Source organism: Porites lutea, chromosome 6 (assembly GCF_958299795.1).
Source record: "Porites lutea chromosome 6, jaPorLute2.1, whole genome shotgun sequence".
NCBI lineage: Eukaryota > Metazoa > Cnidaria > Anthozoa > Scleractinia > Poritidae > Porites > Porites lutea.
Window position 1 is genome coordinate 14,976,552 of NC_133206.1, and position 24,257 is coordinate 15,000,808.

The 24,257-nt window shown below is 37.2% G+C and overlaps 3 protein-coding genes across 5 annotated transcripts in view; 2 read left to right on the top strand and 1 right to left on the bottom strand.

The window, feature by feature from the left end:
* LOC140940123 (DNA polymerase delta subunit 2-like) overlaps positions 1-1,085 on the top strand; it is a 10,247-nt gene extending 9,162 nt beyond the window's left edge. The window contains exons 10-11 of the mRNA XM_073389016.1: positions 219-320; positions 620-1,085. Coding sequence (XP_073245117.1) covers positions 219-320; positions 620-786 — 269 coding nt within the window. The 3' untranslated portion in view covers positions 787-1,085. The remainder of the gene's footprint in view (positions 1-218; positions 321-619) is intronic.
* Positions 1,086-1,181: 96 nt separating this feature from the next.
* On the bottom strand, positions 1,182-9,243 carry LOC140940122 (kelch-like protein 20). Its single transcript, XM_073389015.1, has 3 exons — positions 8,298-9,243; positions 4,818-5,158; positions 1,182-3,944 (listed from the first exon to the last, which is right to left on the bottom strand). Exons 1-3 carry the CDS (start codon positions 9,227-9,229, stop codon positions 3,493-3,495), a joined length of 1,725 nt encoding a protein of 574 aa, XP_073245116.1. The 5' UTR covers positions 9,230-9,243; the 3' UTR covers positions 1,182-3,492.
* An 833-nt stretch (positions 9,244-10,076) lies between these two features.
* LOC140941072 (dual specificity mitogen-activated protein kinase kinase 6-like) lies at positions 10,077-23,618 on the top strand. Of its 3 annotated transcripts, none has more exons than XM_073390029.1 (13): positions 10,077-10,249; positions 10,326-10,395; positions 13,515-13,590; positions 13,816-13,870; positions 15,941-16,054; positions 16,868-16,987; positions 17,771-17,890; positions 18,013-18,064; positions 18,647-18,774; positions 19,998-20,075; positions 20,717-20,859; positions 21,138-21,183; positions 21,873-23,618. In XM_073390029.1, exons 2-13 carry the CDS (start codon positions 10,374-10,376, stop codon positions 21,966-21,968), a joined length of 1,050 nt encoding a protein of 349 aa, XP_073246130.1. In that variant the 5' UTR covers positions 10,077-10,249; positions 10,326-10,373; the 3' UTR covers positions 21,969-23,618. The 3 variants fall into 3 exon arrangements, with proteins under 3 accessions (XP_073246130.1, XP_073246131.1, XP_073246132.1); XM_073390030.1 differs by having other exon boundaries at positions 10,341-10,395; XM_073390031.1 differs by having other exon boundaries at positions 10,086-10,238; positions 10,341-10,395.
* Positions 23,619-24,257: the final 639 nt, after the last annotated feature.

Here is a 24,257-nt window from a genome sequence, read left to right on the forward strand (position 1 = left end):
GCTGATCATGAGGGGCATTTAAAACAAAAGAAATGAATTATTTATCCCTGAATCTCAATGCAATTTCTTTTGTTTTATGCCCCTCAGCTTTGGGGTCAAGTAGGAATTTTAATAACTCGAAACTGGCCTGTTGCTGGCCCTCATTAGCACATCTGCAGTGTATCTGCCTTAAACATGGCTATCTGGTTTTGCTAACAATTGCTATTTCAATTGTTCAGGTTGTTATCCCTATTATGAAAAGGATCCCTTTATTCTGGACAAATGCCCACATGTGTGCTTTGTTGGAAATCAGCCTAAGTACCAAAGTAAAACTATTCAAGGTAAAGTCCCCTTGTCAGTCTTTCATTTTACTATAATACGAGCAGCTTAAACATAATCATGGTTCTTATGTTTGTAGGTTTAAAGGGCAACAGTTTGCTGCCTTGTTGCAGCCACTCTCTGACTTTATTAGCCTCATACGCAGATGTTCTTAGGGCTTTGTCAAGTGTGAATTTGTGACAAAGCCTTAAGCGCTGGGGAGGAAAGTGTGATGAAGCCCTAAAAATTCTGAGGAGGCTACCCCTTTATAGGATGATAAGGTAATGATGTTGATAAATTCCATTCTTTGTTTGTTGTGTAGGGGAAAATGGCCAGAAAATACTGCTGATAACAGTACCTACCTTTTCCAATACAAAGACCTGTGTACTGTTGAATCTGAGGACACTCACGTGCCATCCAGTGAGCTTCTCTGCCTCACTGTCAACTCAACAAGACAACAGTACCAGTGATGAAGAGATGGAATTGTGAATATGAGCCAAGATTAAGCGTGTACATTCTATTACATGTATATTATGTTAGAATCAACACAAGAACACAATAGGTCATCATTCTGACATTGCTGCACTGGTATCTACCTATAACAGATAAGCAGCAATTAGAGAAGGATTGTCCAGCTTGTACTTTCTTCCCAAATCTGTTCTGCACGAGCTAATACTGCAGCATAAAAAGAATTCATGATGAATGCCTTTTCATACATTATCATTTCCAATATGTAATTTATTTACTATAATTGAAGAATACTTACAAATATAAATTTCTTCATTTTATTTGGCCAGTTTCATATTATTTCATGATAATTATATTGACCAGTAAACAGACTTTACCAAAAGTAGATTAAATAAAAACTTTAATAAGTTTACCCTAGCCACCCCTTTCTAACCTGCACATTCATTTCCCTACTAATAATACTATTGAAGTATATTTGATGAAGAATAGATTGAGGATTTCCTAACTTAGTGAGTTGTTTGCCACTTTTCTGTTGTTAGAAGCGAAAAAATTCATTTCACATTCCATTGATAAATACATGGGCACTTGGAGAAGAAATGGTTTCCAGAGTTCTTTACTGGTTCTTGTTTACAAAATTATTTGACAAAAGTCATCAAAAACTGCCTCATAAATAATTCTTAAAGAAAAGACAAAGGGCACTAACCCTTCACTCGTGGTGAGATTATTTTTTACTCTAACTTTTGAATTTATGGAGGAAATAATGGTGTTTGTCAACCACTCAACTGAAACCTCTTTGGTAGAACTTAAGCTTAGTGCTACAGTCGAACCTCCATGTGCATCTACCTCTCGTGAGCCACCACTTCCCTTAACTGACCAACTATCCAAAACAGCAAAACTCAGTTCCCAGTCAAAGCCTTACAGTTGGAATGTCTTGTAAATGACCACCTCTTATTCCTATCCTCTTATTTTTATCGATGTCTTTTTGTCTATATAATAAAAAGAATATTACACGGCGGCTTGAAGATATGAATTTTATTTTCTCATGGCAAAAACAATATTTTACTCACTTGCTACGCTCGTTTGTAAAATATTGTTTTGCCACTCAAAAATAAAATTCATACCTTCGCGGCACCATGTAATATCCTCTATGTAAGCAATCACTTGACGAATTATCTTATCTCTTATAATCACTGCATGTAAGTTATGCTGCTTGGAAAATAATATATACAAAGAATTTTAATAACATCATGAAACTGCACATATCATGACTTGGAAATTGCATAGAGTAAATTATCTTCCCTAAAGCAGATGTGTCCATACATATTCTCGGAAGAGACCCCTGTGGTTCTTTTCTCGTAAGCGACCACCAAGTCTTCACACTTTGGGTGATCACCTAGCAGAAGTTTGACTGTGTTTACTTGCTAGGACTTTTCAACAATCACAAACTCTCAGTTCATGTTTTATCAGTTACGCAGTCCTACTTATTTATTATTCATGATATCATCTTCCTTATTGTCATCATTTAATACTCTAAATATTAATATTAATTTGATCTTAAATGAGTTGAAAATTTCCCAAAAAATTGTCTTCAGTCAGCAATTTAACAAACCTGCTATTAAAACTGAACAATGTAAAAGTTTTCGCAAAATTTAAGAGTAGATTAAATAACCATATTTTTTTACTAGAGTGATTTGAACATTTCTCAAAAAATCTTTTTACCCAGCATTTTAACTAACCTGAGATTAAAACTAAACTATGTATAGCATTTTCTTAAAATAATGTATTAAATACATACGCATTCCTTCCTGAAAGATTTGAAAATTTCAAAAGAAGTTTTTTTTCAGTCTTCAAAGCATTGAACAGTTGTGTAACTGCTCAGCATAGATCCAGGAAAAATAGCACAACCATTTTCCAAAAACTCAAGCCCTACATGCTCTAAGTGGAGTCAGGGGTATGCATCCTGAAAAATTTATTCATTTTACTCCTGTTGGAGCTGTAATCTAGTGTATAAACAAGAAAATATGTCAGGGGCTTAAATAATTGGGGCTTATAACTTGGCATTATAGTGAAATTCATTGTATCGCGCTGTGCGATTTGCAAACTTCGAAGGAAGTTTGGGTTTTTCTGTTTTGTCAATCATCTTAGCGGACCTCTTAGGAAACACATGTTTACTTGTGATTGGTGCATTTTGATCCACTTTGTTTATTTCTGTGTTTCAAGGTTCGCTGCTCGTCATCACCCTGTTTCGGGCAATGACAACTAGTTTTCTTCAAAGCTTTTTATGATGTTTCTTATTCTTGCCTCTTGCAAGAATAAAGCAATGACTGCCTCCTGCCCTCAACAAAAATTCCACTTATCATCGCGATTTCTTTGCTATTCTTGAGCATTTTAGGGGTCATTCTCAATTTTGTTTTTGCAGGCCAAGCTGGGCGAGTGCATTGCATTGTGATTTGCATTAACTCCACCCCCACTCAAATGATTGACAGAACAGAAAAACCTATTCGAAGTTTGCAAACACGCAGCACAATACAACAAATTTGGCTATAATAACTTTAAGGTATCAGTAAAATTAATAACAAAAAAGCCAGGGTTCCCCAGATTGCCTTCATGTATCATGAATGATCAAATAAACTACTTTGATTTTTTTTTCTGTGATCAGCAGAAAATTGCTTTGCACCCTGACAACTTGAATTGAGTCTGAAGTTCAATACCATGATCAATTTTACTTCAATGAGCATTTTTCAACACTGCTACTCCAGCAGCTGCTCGACATCTTGTCATGGGAACGACCTCCTCCCATTGGTCAGTTCTTGGGTCGTAAGCCTCCACAGTATTAAGATATGATGGTCCATCTATTCCACCCACGGCATAAACCCAACAGCCATAAGTCATAACACAAACACCATCGCGACACGAGTTCAATGATGCAGCTTCTTGCCATGCATTCATACGAGGCTCATACATTTCCACTATATCAAGTCTCTGGGCACCATCAAAGCCCCCAATAGCATAAATGCGACCATCCAGAGCCGCTGCACCTATTCCTGCCCTAGGCCGACTCATAGGAGCAAGCTGAGTCCATCGATTGGTATGTGGGTCATAGCATTCAATTGAATTTAAAAATGACACTCCATCATTACCACCGATTACAAAGATGCGATCTCCAAGCTCTGCCACGCCTGTGTAAAAACAAAAATTATTAATAATACCATAATATTAACAAAGCTGAGTGAATAAAGTTGAATTAGTTATAATTCAAAAGAAACTGTGGTTCTGCGTTGGTGAAGTTGTGAGTCACTTTTTCACATGATGGCAGTCAGTGGTATCCTGCGCATCAAGGCAACATGGAAAGCCGTAAGACTGATTTAGAACAAAAGTGTTGTATTTTAAATTCCCACAGAATCTAGGAACACTTTTCATTCTAGTTATATGTTCTTGTGTTTCATTCTGTACCATACATTCCAATTTACAGTGTAGCTCTACACCACACATTTCCCACAATCCCTTAAGCCCCTCTGACAAAAAGGGCAAAAAAACAGCAAAAAGAATGAGGCCAATATGTAGTCATCTTGACCAAACAAGCTTGATAAATTTTAGGATTTTATTAAATGACTAAAACAATATCTTTTCCTGCCGGGCAAAGCAGGTAACACTAAGGGAGCATGATAGGCCTATCTTGCCTGTTCAGGTAGCCAATGGCAACTTAGGATTTGCCCCATCTTGCCCACTTACAGAGCCAACATACCATAATTTGCAATTTTCTGTGCCCTTGAATAAACAATTCTAAACAGAAATGGTGTTTTCCATCAAAACTGCCTGACCTTCCCTAAGTTCTTGGGGGAATTTTTTGACAAAAAGGTGGCCATATTGGTATATTGGTGTACCAGTGGGGACTGAACTCTTTTCTCAAGTGAAAACTTTCCTTCGTTCAAAGAAATTTGCATAGCTGCTGACCATGTGAGTGAAAACGATCTATAGTGAACAGAGTTTTAGTAAAAGAGTATTTTTAGACATTGAGAAAAATACAACATAACTAGTAGTCAATCACGTACCAGGAAAGCTGCGGGTCACATTTGTGGGTGCAACAAAACTCCAAATATCCACTAGAGGATCATATCTTTCCACAGTTTTTAAACATGACCGTCCATCATAACCACCCATGGCATACATTGCTTCACCAAGGACACCCACACCAACTCCTGATCGACTTGTATTGAGTGACTTGACATACATCCATCTGTTTGCCTCAGGTGAAAAGCACTCAACTGTGCTCAAACGCGAGTAACCATCCGAGCCGCCTACAGCAAAGAGACGACCTCCCAGACTGCCTGTACCAAGCTGTTGTCTGGGGACATTGAGTGATGCAGCAGGTTGCCAAATGTTGCTTTGGAGACTGATCATGAGAGACAACAACAAACAGTTTGTCGGGCATGGAAGAGGTACTCTCTGACTTTCATGATTGGACAAAAGAATCTAACCAGTTTACACTTAGTAAGACAAAATTTATCCCTTCACTATTTTAGAATCCGGGAGGTGGGGTGCTCCGGATTTCAAGTGATGGGGATGATTGTTGTAGCTAATTTTTTATCTCAGGTAATTTTTCTTTTTCTTTTAGTTCAACTTCATTAGCATACACTACCATACCTAATTACAAAAGAGAAAGGAAAAGTTACTTGACATAAAAAATTAAGCACAACATGATCGAATGGGGACAAAAATCAAAACCCTCCCAAAAAACCTGGATCAAAAATTAACCTGAATAAAGTCCCATGCCAAATTTCTGAGCCTTAAAAATTTCCAAAAAGCATTAACTGATATAACGTCATACTTTTTTCAGCTGTACTTGATATTTGCAGAACTATGCGGCCAGAATGCACTGGTGCACTACAACAGATCTTCAGATTGTTTTGAATACCTTAAAACATCCCTACAAAAATCAAGCCACCCACAAAAATATTTGCCAAAATTTCCTACCCCAAAAAGTCCTTTCATCATCCCAATCCGGAGTACCCCGCCCCCTGCTAGGTTTAGAATATTCCCACCCAGATGTATGAATGTGTCATAAAGATGCCCCCATTATCCGTTTTGAGGAGTAACCAATAAGAAATAATTTTTACTTTGGCGGAGCGCGAAGTAAAGGATTCACGACACTCAGGAATGTATCAAAGTTGTATTTTTTTGACAAGATTGGGCAAGCAAAGTCTGTAGGTTTTCGGTTCTATTCGGCTATTTGTTCGAGATATCTCGAGATCACTTCGATTTCTTTGATTTATTCTTTAACTTTTTCGAAGAAGAAAGAATTATTATTTTGGCTTTCCCAGGGTTTGAACTGACTCACCTGTGTGACCCGTCAGATCAGAGGAGACTCTTAAGTTGAGGGATTAGCCGATTGCGCTACTGCGACCCAAGGTAGTTTGGGAAATGAAAAATAGTTATGAAATGATGCACTAGTTTCGGGACAAGATTGGGTGTGTAAGTTCGTGACTTTTCGGCTTGTTTCAACTATTTCACGAAATGAGACCGGACTACTTCACGATATCTTGAGATCACTTCGAGTTTGGTCTTTAATTACTTGAGGAATAAATAGAGGATATTTTGTGGCCACGCAGAGACACGAAATTTCTCTTCGAGTCTTGAAAAACATTTCATGAGTGAGCCCTCCTTTCGAACTGTTTTATGATGAATTTAAAGTTTCAAAATGCTGCACAAAGACATTTTGTCTTTGTTGAGTGTTACATAGTAAAATATTTGCTTTCATGCGTTGAGTGACTTTCTCGAACGTTCTCTATGTTTTTGGATTATCCATGAATAATTAATTAGGGCATGTTTACATTTCAGCATGAGTCAGCAGATTTGCATCAGTTACTGAAATCATAAAATATGTCGAAAAGCTACTACTATTCGCCTGTTTAGTATTTTCTAGAACCTAATGTTAAACGGTATACAAGTTCCAAGCGAGTTCTTTTGATGAACTAAGTTTTTTCCCACGAGCTGGACTGCTGTGTTTATTCAAGTGAGACGAAGGTCGATTTTCAGGGTCTGTGTTTACAAGTTCGCGGAAGCCGTAAGATATCTGAAGTTCAAGTGACAGTTTGTTATTATTGGCAGAGGCTGTTTAGTTTTACTCAAAGTTCAAGTCAAGTTTGTGTTGGTGGATGCTGTGTTTTAAAGCTCTGTAAAGGCTATGTTCCTTTGGTGTTAAACTTCCTTGTGTTAATCCGACATCCCTGCGTGCTGATAGTCAGTGAATAATTATCCTCAAAACATTCGAACTCGTAACGTAATTGACTCCTCAGGGGCACCCAACGAGAATATAGTTCAAAACCACTTAAATATAGCATTGTTAAACGTATTTTAGTATTAAAACGGTAGATATAGGCATATTTTTATCCCCTAAAATTTTTCATCTGTTTGGATTTCCCAGCTGAAAGTCTAGTGATTCGAAAATTATAGGGATCAAAACTTACCTTTTAAAAAATTTCAGCCAGAAAAAAGGCTCCCGAAAATTGTAGGTGACCCTTTTAGGGTAAAAATCGCTTAAAAATGGGCAATTATACCATTTTTTAGATGTTCGAAAATCCTAGGAGAGGAAGACAAGCAAGAAATTTTGGAAAAAATGTTCCAAAAATTATAGATCTCAAATCGTCTTCCGAACAGATATTTTCCAAAAATTGTCGTTGGGTGCCCCTGACTCCTTACCCATGCCTTACATATCTTTAATCAGTACATGAAACTGCTATGCTGTTTTTGAAGCCTGATGTACTAAGAAAAATAGAGAATTGTTTTTTTAGAAGGATTTGTATGGAGTCATCAGAGCATAACTGGGCTAATATCTCGGAGACAATTTGTCCTGAAATCCTAGTTTTTGGCAAGTAGGCCTCTTGGATGTTGCTCTTTTTAGAATATCCTGACAAATCCCATAATGTCACAAATTAACACCTTATGCTTACCATATTTGATTTCTTACTATTCCTCCACATTTTCATTTAATTAGTTCCTCAACCACAACGCCGAAGTGTACGCTCCGTAGCGTCTTGTGTAAAAATACTTTGCTGTCGTACCAATTCAGCCTACGCATTGAAGGGACATTGGTTTGGTTAAGATACAAATTCACAATTTTTAATGTCGAAGAAAACAAGCAAGAATGCTTTGATCCCATTAAAAATCATTTAAAATTAAAGGATCACCATCGTGGGAGTCGAAATGCGAGTCAAAACAACCGTGTTCACTTAACCTCTTAACACATTCCTGACAGGCAATTTTTGTATCGATGTACTCTGATGAATTACTTAGAGGAATTCGCAAATATGAGTTTGTTCAAATATTTGATCTTTAAAATAACTTGAGTGTAGCGTCAAGTTGCACTGAATTATTGAATCTGACAGATATATGAAGTTTTGTGCTTAGAAAACGTCCAACGGACTTCATGATGGGTAGCATATTCCCTACACGTCAACAGCTCTGTGTCAAAGGACAAAAACATGAGGTTTACTTATGAACACTAGTGGGTCAAATAATCGTCAACTCAATACCTGTAACACTCCACTGTATTAGAAATAGTTTCCCCCGCTTCTTTTCCACCAACAGCGTATAAAGTCCCGACCATTGACTTCCGAGGTTTCATACGATCAGTTCTAAACTGCGCTCTTTGCTCGGGCAAAAGGTGGAAGTTTTTTGCTTCATCCAACAGATCTCTGCACTTCATGTCCGATCTTATCAATTTGTCTGGATCTACTCTGTTTAAAAGATAATGTTTAGACATCAGAGGCATACGGACGAATTGTATTAGGCTTGGAAGTTGTTTTACACGGTTGTTTAAGTCGTGATTCACCCAAGACATCACGGCCTCATATACTTCCTCTTCGGCAATAATATTCAGGTCATCACTTGAAATCACTTTGATCAGCAACTCACAAGGAAGCAAGGCGTACTCTTCAGACTTCATTACTTCCCTGAAGTTTTCAAGGACAAAATTATCCACCACCTTAAGAAAATTCACGCAACCATGTGCCTCAGTAAACTTTCTGATGCCCAAGCAATTGGAAGGATCCAGCTGGGTTTCTAGAAACTGACAACAAAGTTCTCGAACTTCATGAAACTGTACCCAACAAGCAGTCGCGAGAATGGACTGTACGTTTTCTACGTTGACTTCTACCTTTCCTGTGTAAGCAAAATCTACCAGCTGTTGTACTACATTTGCGTCTATGTCTTTCATGGTGACAACTTTTTGCCGGCTCTCCACTAAATCACTTGTAAACATGGCGTAAAAGTACGGGCTGCAGGCTGCCAAGACGGCTCTATGTGTCGGAATATGCTCGTCTCCGATTTTGAGAACAACGTCGCAGAGTTTAAGACAGTCCTTTCGGTGTTTGTTCATGATATCTAGTACTCGGACACTATGTGCCAGAGTGAAAGAAGAGTACATTTCCCTGCTCAAGGAACCTGTACCAATAGCCACTTCCATTTTATTTTTTGCACTGATTGGTAGCCGAGCTGCGGAGGACTAGGAACCATTTATCTTCGGAAAACACTCAGGAATTTTCGAAGCAGTTCGGAAGGAAACGAAGAAAGCCGATTTAGTCACGGCACGTGTGATGATTGACGTGACTAGAAACACTTGCGATCTGCACGACAAACTGAGTAGCCTGCGTGGCAGGCGTTTGAAAGGGAAGAGAAAGGGAGTTTGCGCTAGAAACGCGAGGGGCCCAAAACTCCCTTTCCCTTCCCTTTTAAAACGCCGGCCCCGCAGGCTACAAACTGAGGGTCAGTCGGATCTTATACTAGACCTGATCAGTAAACTCTCCAAAACGAAAACAGTAAACTAATCTTCGGGGCAGAAGGGGTGATAGGAAAAAATATAGAAAGAAAACAAAAATAAAATGGTTAATTACATTTGCACAATTCACCATTTTGTTTTTGTTTTCTTTCTTTGTTTTTTCCTATCACCCCTTCTGCCGTAAGGATCAGTTTACTGTTTTAATTTTAAAATTTGGACATGATTAGGCTCGCTGACGAAGGTCACATGAGGTCACAGAAACTCGGGAGTCGCGAAAAACCTCTGGGGAACCTCTTCGAATTTTAATAATCCCCCTCACCGTTCTGTCCCTTCTACCGCTTTTTTTATTCCAGGTATCTTTTTAACTAGTTGAAACACCAGGGTTTTTTTTTCATTAATTTTTTTTTATACGCTTAACCTGAGATCAGGCCCAATTTGAGCGGTTCTAATACATTCTCTAAGTCACGCTTGCGTCACAAAGTGTCACGCAACTTCAAACCGCTGACTTTAAGTTATTGCATATTCATGTCGAACCCTCACCGCCCGCCTTTTCAGAGGACACATTTGTCTTATTTCCCGTTCTAAATTTTGCTATTACGACTGTGTTAAAGAATTTCTAATCACGCGAATATATAAGCATGTGAGTTGGGGGGAATCCCTCTTGCAGTTGTTCCGGTCAAGGCTTCGCAGACAGCAGGTACCATCAAGGTATTATTATGGCAAAATCTTTGTCTTTTTTTTCGGATTCGATTCTGTTGAGTTTGCTAAATTTTCTCATGTGAAGGTGTTCGCTTCCTAGTGCCAACTTACGGATCTGAAAGAAGCCCGAGTCATGTCAGGTTCACCGAAAACAGGTAGGACGAAAAAAAAAAACGTGATTTTCCGTCTAGTTCAGCTTTCTTTGTGACAACAGCTGTAAAAATAACATTGCTTTAATGTTTCATCACAATGCAAGTAAGTGAGACATCCAACCTCATGTAGCTTTTGAATAAGCTTTACAAGCTTGTTTAAGCTTACATGATGACAAAGTTTATGACACGCTGATTGCCATGTCACACTTCGCTTTTCATAACAGATGCAAAGTTTGCTGGTCTATTTTTCTTCGTAGCGTGTCGAGGCACAAAATGACAGTTTGTTATACTAATTTGATGTGTTTCCCTTCAACAACACAACAGGAAGTGTGTCTAGAAATCTCAGCTTACTTTAATTGGTTAAAAAGGGAGATAATATCTAACCTACATTTTAATGCAATCCATCTTGATTTGACTTATTTGGATGAACGGTCAAGCTAAAATTATGAGCAATGCGAGCTTTACATATGAATTTCTTTCTCAGATTTTGCGTGATGCCTTGTATGACAACTTAAATTGTCAACTGTATACTATTTTTCTATAATTTGAGGAAGTTATAACCAAAGCTACCTGCAAACAGTGGTGTTTTTTCTGGACTTACGTTACATTGTTGTCCAAAAATTAACGTGTTAAATTAACATATCAAAACCAGGTTTTTAAAACCTTTTATCTCCAATTTGCATTCAGCGTGACAGACATTGTCCAAATCATCATTGATTAACTGACCACTTAATTTGAGGAGCTAGGAATTTTTTCATGGCTCTTACACACTGATTAATTCTTCCACAATATTAATAAAATGAAAGGTAGCCAGCAAACATGCTCTCCGTTTGGGGATGTCACAAGAAGTCACATGCAACTGACATGTGAATGGAAGGAGGTGTGAGAAAGAGAGTCAGGGAAAGAATAGAGTGCTTGCAACAATTTATTTTTGAACATTTTTCATTTCCACCCAGAACTACAAAGCAGAATAAATTTTGTCAGTAACAAGAAATGTTACAGCCTTCTGCCTTTACCTTCATTAACCCATCCCCCTGGGAATTTTGCCAAAAAAAACATTTTGAAGCTAGTCGGGCGGTTTTCTGGTCACTATCATGCTATAAAGAGCTAAAACTTACCATAAAACCATTTACAGGCCATACACTTTGCAGCCTTTTGATCCAGATGCAAAATACTAGCTTTCAAAGTTTGGGCATGTGCAGAAAGCAAAATTAAATTTGGAGACAGGTTTTGGGTTTTAAAGGGACGTATACAAAACATGGAATCCCCCTCCATGGACCACCCCTGTGGACCTAGTCCATGGACCCCTTTGTTGACTCAGTCGTTGGACTTCCCCTGTGGACCACCTCTAATTTTTGAAGATGAATGAACCAGAGGTCTAAAGAAATTTTAAGAACCTTAAATGGACAAAACTGTGGTCAGCATTTATTATCAGGGTTTGGGCTCCTCATATTTAACACTTGTTCAAATCTTTTTCAATCCCATACCAATGCAATGGGTTTGTTTTAGTTTGATGAAGGAGTAACCATATTTGAAGGGAACAGGAGGTATGATAGGGAGGAAGTAGTCATCTAGCAGCACTTTTGTTTGTCTTCGCGTTGTGTGAAAATTGAAACAACAACGGCTTCATATGAAACTACGGAGGAAGCTTAATGTCTATGTGTTTGTAATGACAACAATCTTGAGTTGCATGAATGGCAATTTACTTGAACCAACCTGTAAGTGTCTGCAAACTTGTAAGGTGTCTGACCAACCACATTGATTCATGAGCAGGATTCAATACGTTTGCCAACCAATAAACATTGCCAAGGGCTATGAGGGAAGGGAAGTCTCGGGTAGGTACTCAATCATCATCATTACCTCTTCCTCTCTACACAGCCATTGTTGTTTCAATCTTCACGCAACACGACAACACAAAAGCTGCATAACTGAATTCTTCCTCCCTACTTCTCCTCATGTCCCCTTCAAATTGCAGGCCCAAAGGGAGGGGGGTGCGCTCAACCACCCCCCCCTCCACAGGTCCCAGAGGTCCAATTTTTCGTTGACCAACGATTTAAAACAAAGTGATTTGATAATATTTTTCAAATCTTATTCACTTGAATTTAACTCTGAAAGAGTTAACAAGCCTCACGGTTCCCAAAAAACGTGTTTTCAACTTTATGTAAATGCATTGAAAAGGGGGGTTTGGTATGCCTACAAGGCATTTACTGCTTGCTAATATGTCGCTTACTCCTTCATTTTGTCCTTAAGGAATAAAGTGTGTATTGAAGGATTTGTAGTGCAGATTGAGAAAACATTTTCTTGCCTCTTTTTTTTTTTTACTAGGAGGTCCTTATAATACAAATTGATACAATTTCAAAATTCATTTAGACCTTTGGTAAAATTTCATTCAAAAATTAAGGGTGGTCCATGGGGGTTAGTCCATGGACCGGGTCCACAATGAAGTCCATGGACCAGGTCCACAGAGGTGGTCCATGTAGGTGGGAGGGGGGGTCCTTTTTTGTAAACGTCCATTTCAAAGTGACACAGCAGTCTTGACTTTTACTTTTTGCTTTCTCACCTCCCCTCTGTTTTCACTTTTCTTGCCTTTGTTTTTTTTTGTTTTGCTAGGCATTTAGTAGTCTTCATTTTGGGGGGAAAAGATTTTAGGAAAGGTTTTACGATCCTAGTTGGATCTTTTCCCCAAGCTTTGTGAGGTTCTGCAAGATTCATATTTCTATTATTAATGAGCCAATATTTACTAGTACTCACCTTTGTGGAAGGGAGGGGAGGAGCAAAATTAATTACTTGAGCTGTAAATTTCATAATTTAGTGATGGAGATTGCTAGTCAGAAATTTCACCTCGCCTAAATTACATTAAGCCCCACTTACAGTGTGACTACTGTGATGGGGGCCATCTAGCCAAAGTTGACCAATCGGATCATGGGAAAATAACAAAACATCTGAGAAAAATGGTTGTCAAGCCTAGTTACCACAAACCAAGATAAACAATATGGATTTGTTGGTCAACTTTGTCTGTGTTGTCGCACTGTAACAGAAAGTGATATCTACACATACATTGAGTAAGGACTTTAAGCTTGTGGCACAGATAAGACTTGGAATTGACTAAGTTTTTTTTCCAGGAAAGAAGCAGAAGAAGCACAAAGGTCCAAAACTTGATTTTTCAAAGGGCCACCCATCACCTACCTCCTCACCATCGTAAGTGCTAGCACCTATAGTTTACTGAAAGAGTTCATGTTCACATTGGAATTGTTGCTCATAAAAAATCTACTGTTATAGCGGAGAAATATGTTGAAATATGAAGATGAAGTTGTATCCCATTCTAATTGTTTTGCTTTTGTTGTGTCAGTTATAGTTTTTACGTCCAGCATGATAAGTGTCTCCTTCAAGAGCTTCAACTAAATTTTCTTTACTCTTTTTCAGGACCACTCCACCAAGGAATCTTTCAGACAAAGCCACACTTACTGTTGATGGAAAGGTTTGTACTGTACTAAAAAGGCAATAGCACAATAACTTATTTTTTTCCAAGATTTCACAGAAACAAAACTGCAGTTATGAAGTACTGTCACTGACACACAAAATGGCCTTGACTGACAAGAAAAAACAAGTGCTGTCAAAACATAATCAATAGTTTTTGAGCAATTTTTCTTGAATAACAGTGAATAGCTTTTGCCCAGTATTTTCAAGTGTTCAGGTGGAGGCCTGTTAAATGCTAAAGAGCAGACAACTGAATAAATTATTTTGCGATACATGTTACAGAGGTCAAAATAAAATTCAGGTTAAAATTTTTTAACCTAGGTTGATTCTCAATTTTGAATAATTATGGTTAGGACATAAAAGAAATTGAGAATCAACCTAGGATAAAAAAATTTTAATCTGAATTTTATTTTGACCTGTTAACATACGTGTACTCAGTTGAACCTCCATAAGCAACAACTCAAAACTTAATGGTCACCTACGGGAGTTGGTTGCCAATAAGAATCAATCCAAAGGAAGTCTTCTGAAAATTGTGGAGGTCTTAACACATCTTTGAAAAAAAATGTGTTGCCCGATATTTAAGTGATATTAAAAAGAATATGTGTTACTTCCTGCCTTGTACCCAGACGTCTCTCTCTTGATGAAAATGTACGTGCAAAGGAAGGCGGGAAGGAGACAATGGGCTTCGCCTGCTATCTGTACCCTTCCAATGGTCCCTTATGGTTCATTCCTATTCATTCACCTCTACCTTGCGAAAAATGAAGTGCCTGAGGAGGAGGCTGGTGTTAGTTCCATGTTGCCACTAGGAGTTCTTCGTATAGCATAAACTTCTTATTATAAGCCCCCCATTTATAGGCCCATCTACCTGAAAGCAAAAATATACATCAGGCTGTAACCACCCCCCCCCCCCCTTCCCCCCTTCCCCCAAATATAAGCCTCCCGCTAGCTTAAAATGAATTCAATGATCTACTTTCATATAATATTCTTCATCCCACTGTTCACATATATGATTTTCATATATTAATGAATCTGACTTTGTATGACGTTTTGAAGCTTAATAAAGGGATAAAATTCAACAAGTATTTTGGTCAGTGCTGCTACAGAGCAGCTCTGGCACTGCTATGTAGCTTGTTTTGAAAATTAGTCCGCTTATTAGCCCCCCAGGATATAAACTCTCTTAAAACTTCTTACAAAGTTGTATAATCAGAATTTTATGGTATTGTGAGTAACATAAACATGCACAAAGTGTACTTAGAGATCAGAAAATGTGTCAAACGATTGGTTGCTTAAGTGGTTAAAAACATTGGAAAATTGTAAAATTTTCATCCCATTGCGCTTGCTTACAAGAGGTTCCAACAGCAGGGCTTTGACTGGGAAAATTTTGGTGTAGTTTTGCATCTGTGGTCACTTATGGGAGGTGGTCGCTTATGAGGGGTGGTTGCTAAGTAATACGAGGATAGTCCTCATACATATGCATAGAGGTTCAACTCAGTGTTCTCCCTAGGTATTAAAGGCTAGATGGGGCGCGCACTTGGCTTAATTCACTTGAAAATCATTCCCACCTGGCTTAAAAATCAAAGATTTGACCCAACAGATCAAACATTATGTTGAGGTATAATTTATTTTTTAAAGTGATTTAACGTTGGATGAATATGCTCAAACCTTTGATGCATTCATTTTGCTGAACAGCAGCCATGCATCTTGAAATTGTCCTACAAACACAAGGGCCCTTGGAGGAGCTTACATGGATTACTGAACAAAATTCCTGCACTGTCAATGCGCAAAACAAAAACGAGGAGCTTCTCAAAGGGGTCTTCTGTGAGAAATGATCATATTGGTTACCGCCTTGCTGTGTTTGGTTGCACCTTGTTCACCGTCTGTACAAAAATTTTGTTATTCAGGCTACATATACATCAGGCTTGGTACAAACACTTGAAAATTACAGTAAGAATACCCCCTGGCCTCCTTAAAATCCTAGGGAGAACACTGCAACATTAATTTTGTTACCTGCAGTAAGGCTGGTGTACCAGGAATGTAAATGACCTCTAATGTCCTGTGCTTTTGTCTCCAGGAATTTGAGTGCAATGCTGAAGATTTGAAAGAATTAAAAGAGCTTGGCCATGGAGCATATGGATTTGTTTACAAGATGATTCATGAGCCAACAGGGAACATCATGGCAGTCAAGGTAATGTCGGACAGTGGTCAATTATAGGCCACAGTCTAAATATTTAAAATCTAAGGCTTCTTGGAGCACTAGCATTGGCCTTGTCGAGAAGCATTATGTTACAGGTCAAATCAATCAAATTTAACCCTGAAGCATCTAACTCAGGGTGCAAAGAAAGTTAGCAGTGATGATTAAGCCATTCTGGCAATAATTGTGCTGACGTTTCAAAGGATGCAAAGTCACTGTTGTGATATCTTAAACTCACTTGTCTTTGAAAGGGTCGGTTTTAATAATTGGGCTTTTTCTTTTCCGGGTAGCAGTAAACTTTATCAGCATTTTGTTCACTCATTCCAAAACAGCTAGGCTGCTGAGGTTGCGATTGTAAATTGGTTGCAGTATACCACAGGGTTGTCAGAAAGGTTTGAAGTAGACGGCTGAGTTGTCAAAGTAAGCGGCCAGTCCAGGGATATTTTATTTAAAAAACCCCATCGGTAACGAAATGCCAAGCAGAGTAGTGGGCCTATACTAACCAAGTAGGCAGCAATTTTCGCTGGTAGCCGGCCACTTTTGACAACCATGATACCTTCTTGTTGATTGTGTACTGCTCTCATCTTTTAAATTTGGTCAGCAACAGTTGGTTCTGAAGAATTGGCCAAGGGATTAAAGCTAAGCAGAAACAGCAACAGTAAATTGATTGGATAATGATGATCAATGTGTGATAACAAATTTCTAAATATCCTCATTAGCTAATCCACTATAAGCCTCTGGAATCTTTTAATTTTAAGGAGGGGTCATGTTCTCATCATGAATGTTGATATTATCTCTTGTTTACAGAGGATACGAGCCAATGTAAACTCTACAGAACAGAAAAGGCTTCTCATGGATCTGGATGTATCTATGCGAGTATCTGACTGCCCATACACTGTTCACTTTTATGGTGCACTGTTTAGAGAGGTTTGTTGTTTTTGTTGTTGTCTTACAAATGGTTGCATAATAAATTAATACTTTTAAAAGGTGCATCCAGCTTTCAATGTTATTGAATAACTTAGCAGAAAGATGTCCAAAATGATTGTTTATACCAAACCAAAATTGTACAGAGGAAATCTATACATATAATTCAACCAGTAGTCACACAGTTAGTTCTGTTTGATAATTTCAAGTTGAAGTTGTGTGAATTTTTTACATACCTTATTTTGTATTAAGGCCTTTGAGCAGCAACACTTCATGGTCCAAAAATCACCTGTTCCTCATAATGTTAACATTTGTTACTTTAGCAGAGCTTCATGCAAGCGCTTTGCGAGGGGATCCCCATAGCTAAGAAAATTTTGTTATCCATCCATCCGAGAAGTTTTGGTAGTCACATGACCTTATATCTATCTGTCCGTCCACCCATCTGTCAGGGCAATCAATGTGAAAATCTCGTACTTTCCAGCTAGTGTGGGAACCTGCAACCTAATATTGCACATCCATGTTGTGGTCAATAATATTGACAGTTGTGAAAACAGGGTATCTGCTGACCAGTATTACATAACTGTGTTGCAGGCTCAGGTGTTGTCACGTAGAGGTTGTATTTTTTTGAAGTTACCCACTGACAAGTTACTAGTTTTTAACTTATTGCAGGTTCAACTCCAAGTGGTTTTCTTTACAGTGGTCACAAATTTTATTGTGTGACGTAAATTATAAATTTATGTACAGGAGCTTAGCTAAATCTATATATTATTGTTTTGTCTTTTTCAGGGAGATGTTTGGATTTGTATGGAGTTAATGAAAGTATCACTTGATAAACTTTACAGAAAAGTGTATGCTACTCCTGATGGAAGAGTTCCAGAGGAGGTCTTACGACAAATAGCCTTTGCTGTAAGTAATGGTGGGCCTCAACACTGTTCAAAAAATGATATTGACAAGTGTCACATTCACACATTCAATGAATAATTCTGTCATCATGTTTTAAACTGAATTTTATTTTACTCTACTTACAGATGGTGAATGCATTAAATTACCTCCATGATAAACTGAAAGTAATTCACAGAGGTGAGTTCTAAACAAACCTACTTCTTCTCATAGACAAGTTTGGCAATTTTTATCATCATTCTTGTTCATTTTCATTTTTTTTTCTTTTTCCGCCTCTTTAGTTTTCTTTCTATTTTTCTGCTTCTATTTTGAACAAACTTAGGTGGTATCTGATCCAGCCTTAATTGTTTTCCATCTGACTATCAAGTGCTCTTGATAGCAATAGTTTCAAAAGCACATTTATTTCATTTCTCGTTTTGATAATTTATACGATGGTGCAAATAAAAGGAGAAAGTTTTTTTGAAGTTAATTAATTGGTGTTTACATTCTCTTTTCTTATTACTTTAATATTATTAGAAAAATGTTACAAAGTATTCGTAAGTATGATGAGCAAACTCAAGGTATAATAAAAAAATCACTAATCCGAAATTTAGGTGAAAAAATGATTATAAATTGAGGAGTTATTTATTAATTTAAATGCATTTTTCTGATCCTTGCATTCACCTTTATTACCTGATACTCCACCAGCAAGTCTTAAGATATTATTAACTTCAGAATTTGGAAAAAGCTGTTACATTATTGTGCTTGTTGTCATTTTAACAGATGTCAAGCCATCCAATATTTTAGTGGATGAAAATGGCAATTTTAAGCTCTGTGATTTTGGAATCAGTGGACAACTGGTAGATTCCTTAGCAAAAACAGTAGATGCAGGTTGCAAACCCTACATGGCTGTAAGTACTTTATAAGGCTCTTTGATTTTAGACCAGTCTGAATGTTTTGCATTCCGCCTATAGCCAGAGCGATATACTGCATGGAGATGTTGTGGTTCAATTTTATCCTTGGTTCAAATTTTCTTTTCTTTTGTTTTCAGGTATGGTAATGTATGATAATAACATAATAATGAGTTTGAACAAAAGAAAAGAAAATTTGAACCAAGGATAAAATTGAACCACAACAGAGATATTAAAATAGCAGTTATCATAGTGTTAATTAACTCCCACAAGGACATTTTTGGGTATATAAACGGCCAAGCCTTATTAGACACTATCAAGATAGAGCAGAAATGTAGCAGGTTTTTTTTATTCTCTCCCTTGGAGTCTTCAGCGTTTCAAGTGTGTAATCAGAAAATTACAGAATACCGAATCAACCTGTTCTAAGTGCAAAAAGCTGTTACGTGGTTCTCTTCCAAGTGGATACGACATATATCCAAATCACTGAAAAATTTACTTATTGCTTTAAAATCAGTCAGTCATGTGGTAGTGAGAATTTTGGGTCTAGAAAACATTTCTTCTAATCTCAAAGTATGGAACTGTTTTTGATCAGTCTTGAAATCTCATTCTTAGTAAGTTTCCTTGCATCTTTAATTTTTGACCTTTTTGTCACAAATGACTCAAAAGAGTTTTTTTTAGTTTTTTAGTCTTGGATTTTATTTACCACTCATCATCCTGAGCTGCATAAATTATAACAGTCTGTCATCAGACAATGTCTGACTATAATATTATTTGACCTCTGAAATCACACCTACGGTCGCACAAGATGACCAGATAGATAAAAATACGAAAGACTATCATTTTGTAGCTCACGAGATTTGCAGAGAAATGATGGATTTTTTTTTTTTTTTTGGAAAAAGGTTAACTTATTCTGTCATGACAACTTTTCTGGTCTGTCCCACTTAAACGGCAACCTATTCAGTAATATGTCCTTTAATCAAAAAAGAAAAATGATGTATAACTGACATGTTATTCCTAGTGATATCATTATAAAGGAGTGTTGAGATTAGTCTAATTCTGGTGTTCATGACATAAAAAGGGTACCAAAAATAAACAGAAACAGTGAGTTCCGAAACAACTGTGCCAAATAGCATGCTTTGTATCAGTTACAAAATGTTTCAAATTATCAATTTTCAAGTTGTTGATGCATCATAGTCATTTTATATTATAATTTATGATTTTAGCCTGAGAGAATTAACCCAGCCAGGGACATGAAAGGTTACGACATTCGCTCAGATATTTGGAGCCTTGGAATAACTATGGTAGGACTTGTCTAAAACTAATTTTCCCCTTATTTTCTGCCCTCTGTCTTAGTTTTGAATTTCCTTTTGCATGAAATCAGGGGAGCTAGTTTAATTACCTGTCTTGTGTAAAGTAATCAGGGATGTGTTTTCAAAGCCAATTAACAGCCTTGAATAAGCACTATTATAGGTAACTTTGTCCAGTATGTAAATTTTCTAGAACTGATTTACGGGTCAGACATTTCAAATTACATAACATCAGAAGAGCAATGTTGTGGAGAACAAAACACTGACCCCCCATGAGTCAATGGACTACACCAGTGGGCTACCTTTTGAATAGTTTTACTGATAGTTGCTTGATATATACGTACGTGCACCATTGTCGTCTATTCAGAGTCCAAAGACTGCAGGGGGTCATTATTTTGTCCACCACCGCATATGTTATTACGTTACGTTATTACACCACCACATATGTTATGAATCTAATGATGGAAAGTATTCTATGCCAACTCTATTCTAGAGAAGTAGTTATATTACAATTTTTCAAATTATGTGACCTTCTGGAAATCCCACATAACGTCTTAATAATTTTCACACACCAGCACAACGCTTTAGAAATGTTTCATAGCCATATGAATTATATATTTTCTTTTTTATTACAGATTGAACTAGCAACAGGGAAGTTTCCTTACACACAGTGGAAAACCCCATTTGAACAACTCAAGCAAGTTGTACATGAACCTTCACCAACCCTTCCAGATGATGGGCCATATTCAGATGAATTCAGAGATTTTGTGGTTCAATGGTATAGTTGATTTTTTTTTCTAAACTTCATGCTAGTGACTTGCCTAGCCGAACCTAACCCAGGAAGGTTTATTCTAACCTAGCCATTAATCCACAGAATTTTTAAAGATGCAATTGCCTTTTATTTTTAAATAACAGGTAATTATTATGCAAGTCCTTAATCAAAAATTTTCTAGACTCTCCCTATGGTCTGGTAACAACAGAATTAAATACCTTTTACTTTCACATGCTTGTTTGACCTAAGAAAGATTTTTTTCTTTTTCTTCTTTTTTCATACAGCTTAAAGAAAGACTACAAAGAAAGACCAAACTATGTATCACTTTTGGTAAGTTACAACATCAAAATTAATGATTATTTAAGTTGGTACATCAAAATAATACCCTGATTGTTAATCTGTAATGATTTATTATATTTTACAATTTTTTTATTAGCATCAAAATATTGTTAAGACACTTCCATCCCAATCACAGGGTCTATTTTGGGTTACATAACAAACTGGCTTTTTAACCATTTCTGGGATGTTGATGTACGAAATTCACATTGTCACAAGCTAATTGCATAGCATCTCAGACTTGCACTAATTACTGCACATTTATAAGATAACATCCCCCACACTTTAACCTAAGACATTACTGACTTGTAAAATAAAAATTTAAACATACTACAATGAATCCATTTTAAAGTAGTTATGACAATTGCTCTGAAAGACACCAACAGCCATCATTTCACACTTTCTTGGAAGAAAATGTAAAAATAAAATAAATAAGAGTATGCCGACTTCCCCTGCAGGTAGCCTGTGGGCCAAAAGAGCTTGGTAAAGCAGAGGGGGAGGGTAAGGGTTCAGACAGCATTGTTATTCTCTCATCCATAAATTTCAGTTGTTTTGATAGCATTAGAAGGCTAGCCTGTGTACAATTGCCCCAGGGCTATTGAAGGCATATAAGGTGAAGAATATTTTAACAACTCAGATGGTGTCATAATTATTATTGTACGTATTTTTTTTTTGTCTCGTAGGAACATGAATTCCTAAAGGAAAACAATGCTGAAAGTAGTTTTGATACCAAGCAATGGATAATGCCCATCCTTCAAGAAATAGAACAATCCAGTTAATAGTTGCAGTAATTTTAACAAAGACTAATTTTATATTGTTCATATTTATATCCTTATATGAAAGAATTTTGTGCAGGTTCATTGGTACATGGAATGATGTCTAGTTTTTACACCGTTTGGCGTGAGATTTGTGGAATTCAGTGTACATACTCTGGCATCTTTACAAACTATTTTTGGTTTGTATTTCCTAGCCTGCATAACAGGCATTATTGTTTTGCATTTTTCAGGAGAGAAGGCAAGAGCAAAGTAAGTGAGAAGTGCTAAAAATGTGCTAAGAGGGAGGGCGTTATTGCCCCCATGCCTTCTCCAATTTGTGTGTGGCTCTCTTCGCTCACTTCACCCTTGCCAATGCTTGCCAGAAAAACACTAAAACATATCGCCTGTTATGCAGGCTATGTATTTCCAAGTACGTGGAAAATGATAACAGGGAATTGACAATAACTGAGTATTTAATTAAATTTGATTTGACTTCAAAATGATTTCCAGTAATTACTAAGGAGATTTTGAACTTTCAATTGTGTATGAAACCTGTCTCTTGTCCCAGTAGACAATAAACAGTAAGTTGTAAATTAATACTTGTAGTGGGGTCAAATTTGCTGTGGGTGAGAAGTTGAGCAATTGGAGATTTAAACTATGTGAACTAGCATTATCCCCCAAAATATTATTATGGAACCTTACCAAGATTTATTTTTTGGAGATCTCACTTTTAATTTCATGTTCTTATCATCCATTTTCAGATCAGACTTATATAGTTGCCAGAGGGAAGGAGGCATTTTTACCCACCACTTTCAATCTTAGTGACAGCATTGACTTGAGTCTTGTTTTGTTGTCCTTAAATTTGAAAAAGCAGTATATTTAATAACAAAATCCCTAGAAATTGCAAACCAGCATATAATTTTTCTTCAAGAGTTTCTGTTGGACACCAGCTACCATCTAGCTTTCTCATTCAATTTGCGTCAGATTTAACAAGTTTTTTTTTTTCATGGGGAAAGGAGTTGTCGCATTTTGGGGCTGGCCCTGCCATTTAGGACTAATTCTTGATAACTATAGTAATAATCGATACTGGAATATCTGTTCTACAGTTGTTATGTTGCCTTAATTGCAAGTTTGCAACATTCTATTAAAGATGATACGAGAAATCTCAGAAACCTTTATTATGTGGACACTAACAGACCTCCAATTTATTAGGTGTCTGCTAATGCAGGGTTTGTTTACATAAAATGCCTTGGCACTGTGCTCATCAGTATGGTACTTGCAGCACACCAATGTGAACACACCTTTTTCTAAGTACTCAGGCCAGAATTTTGGCACTGAAGCCCTGTGTGTACCCCTTTTCTTTTAGATGTGAGGTAATCTGCTATTTTGCATACCCATAACTCCCTGCAATGCAGAACTGAGCAAAATTGTGAATGCTTGCATTTCCGGCTTTCACACTGATGTAAGGTACCCAAGGTGTGAAATATGACACCATTGTCGGTGTCCAGGCAACCTGAACGGTCCTGGAGTACAACTTTACTAAAAATATTGAGGCGAGGTAATTAGTAAAAGAGTGTTCAATGTTTTTGTATGTGTTCGAAATTAAACAATGTGTTGTAAGTAAGAATTACCTGCTTTCTGTCCTTGAATAAAATATCAAAAGGCAAACATGAACTTGCAGTGTAAGGCCAGTAAGTCTGACGATATTTATTGAGTAATACATAATACAACAGGATCAGGATTTCAAACCCTCAGTGGCTCACCTATACCCAAATACTGGTAGAGTACCTTCCCTACACTTTCACGATTCTTCGACTAGTGAAATCCCCTCCTTGTTTATACTTCAACATGGGCTTACACAGTGGCAGGTACAAAACGCAGGTCAAAGTCACGTTAGGGTACTGGGCTGAGTTGTTCAAAGCTGAGATTTGAATTCAGATTTGAAAGCTTAAACAGCATTTTAGTTTTAATTCTTTTTGTCCACAAGTTGATGATTGGAAGTTCTAAAAATTACAGAGAAAATTATCCAGGAAAATGCTTTTGAACATAAGAAAGAAAAACCCAGGTTAAGTGCTAATCAGCCTTCAAACAACTGGGCCCAGGTTACCAACCATACTACAGTAAAATAAGCAACACTAAGTGTCTCCTACTCCTAATCACAATCCGTTATTTTATCAAAAGAGCAGTGCCAGACCTGCTCTAGTGACCTTTGCTTTGTATTGCTACCTGTAGGCCACTGGGCACGCTACGTGGGTACCTTTTGCACCTAAGAAATAGTCAATTGAAAGGATAAATAACAGGCATCGAAATTGT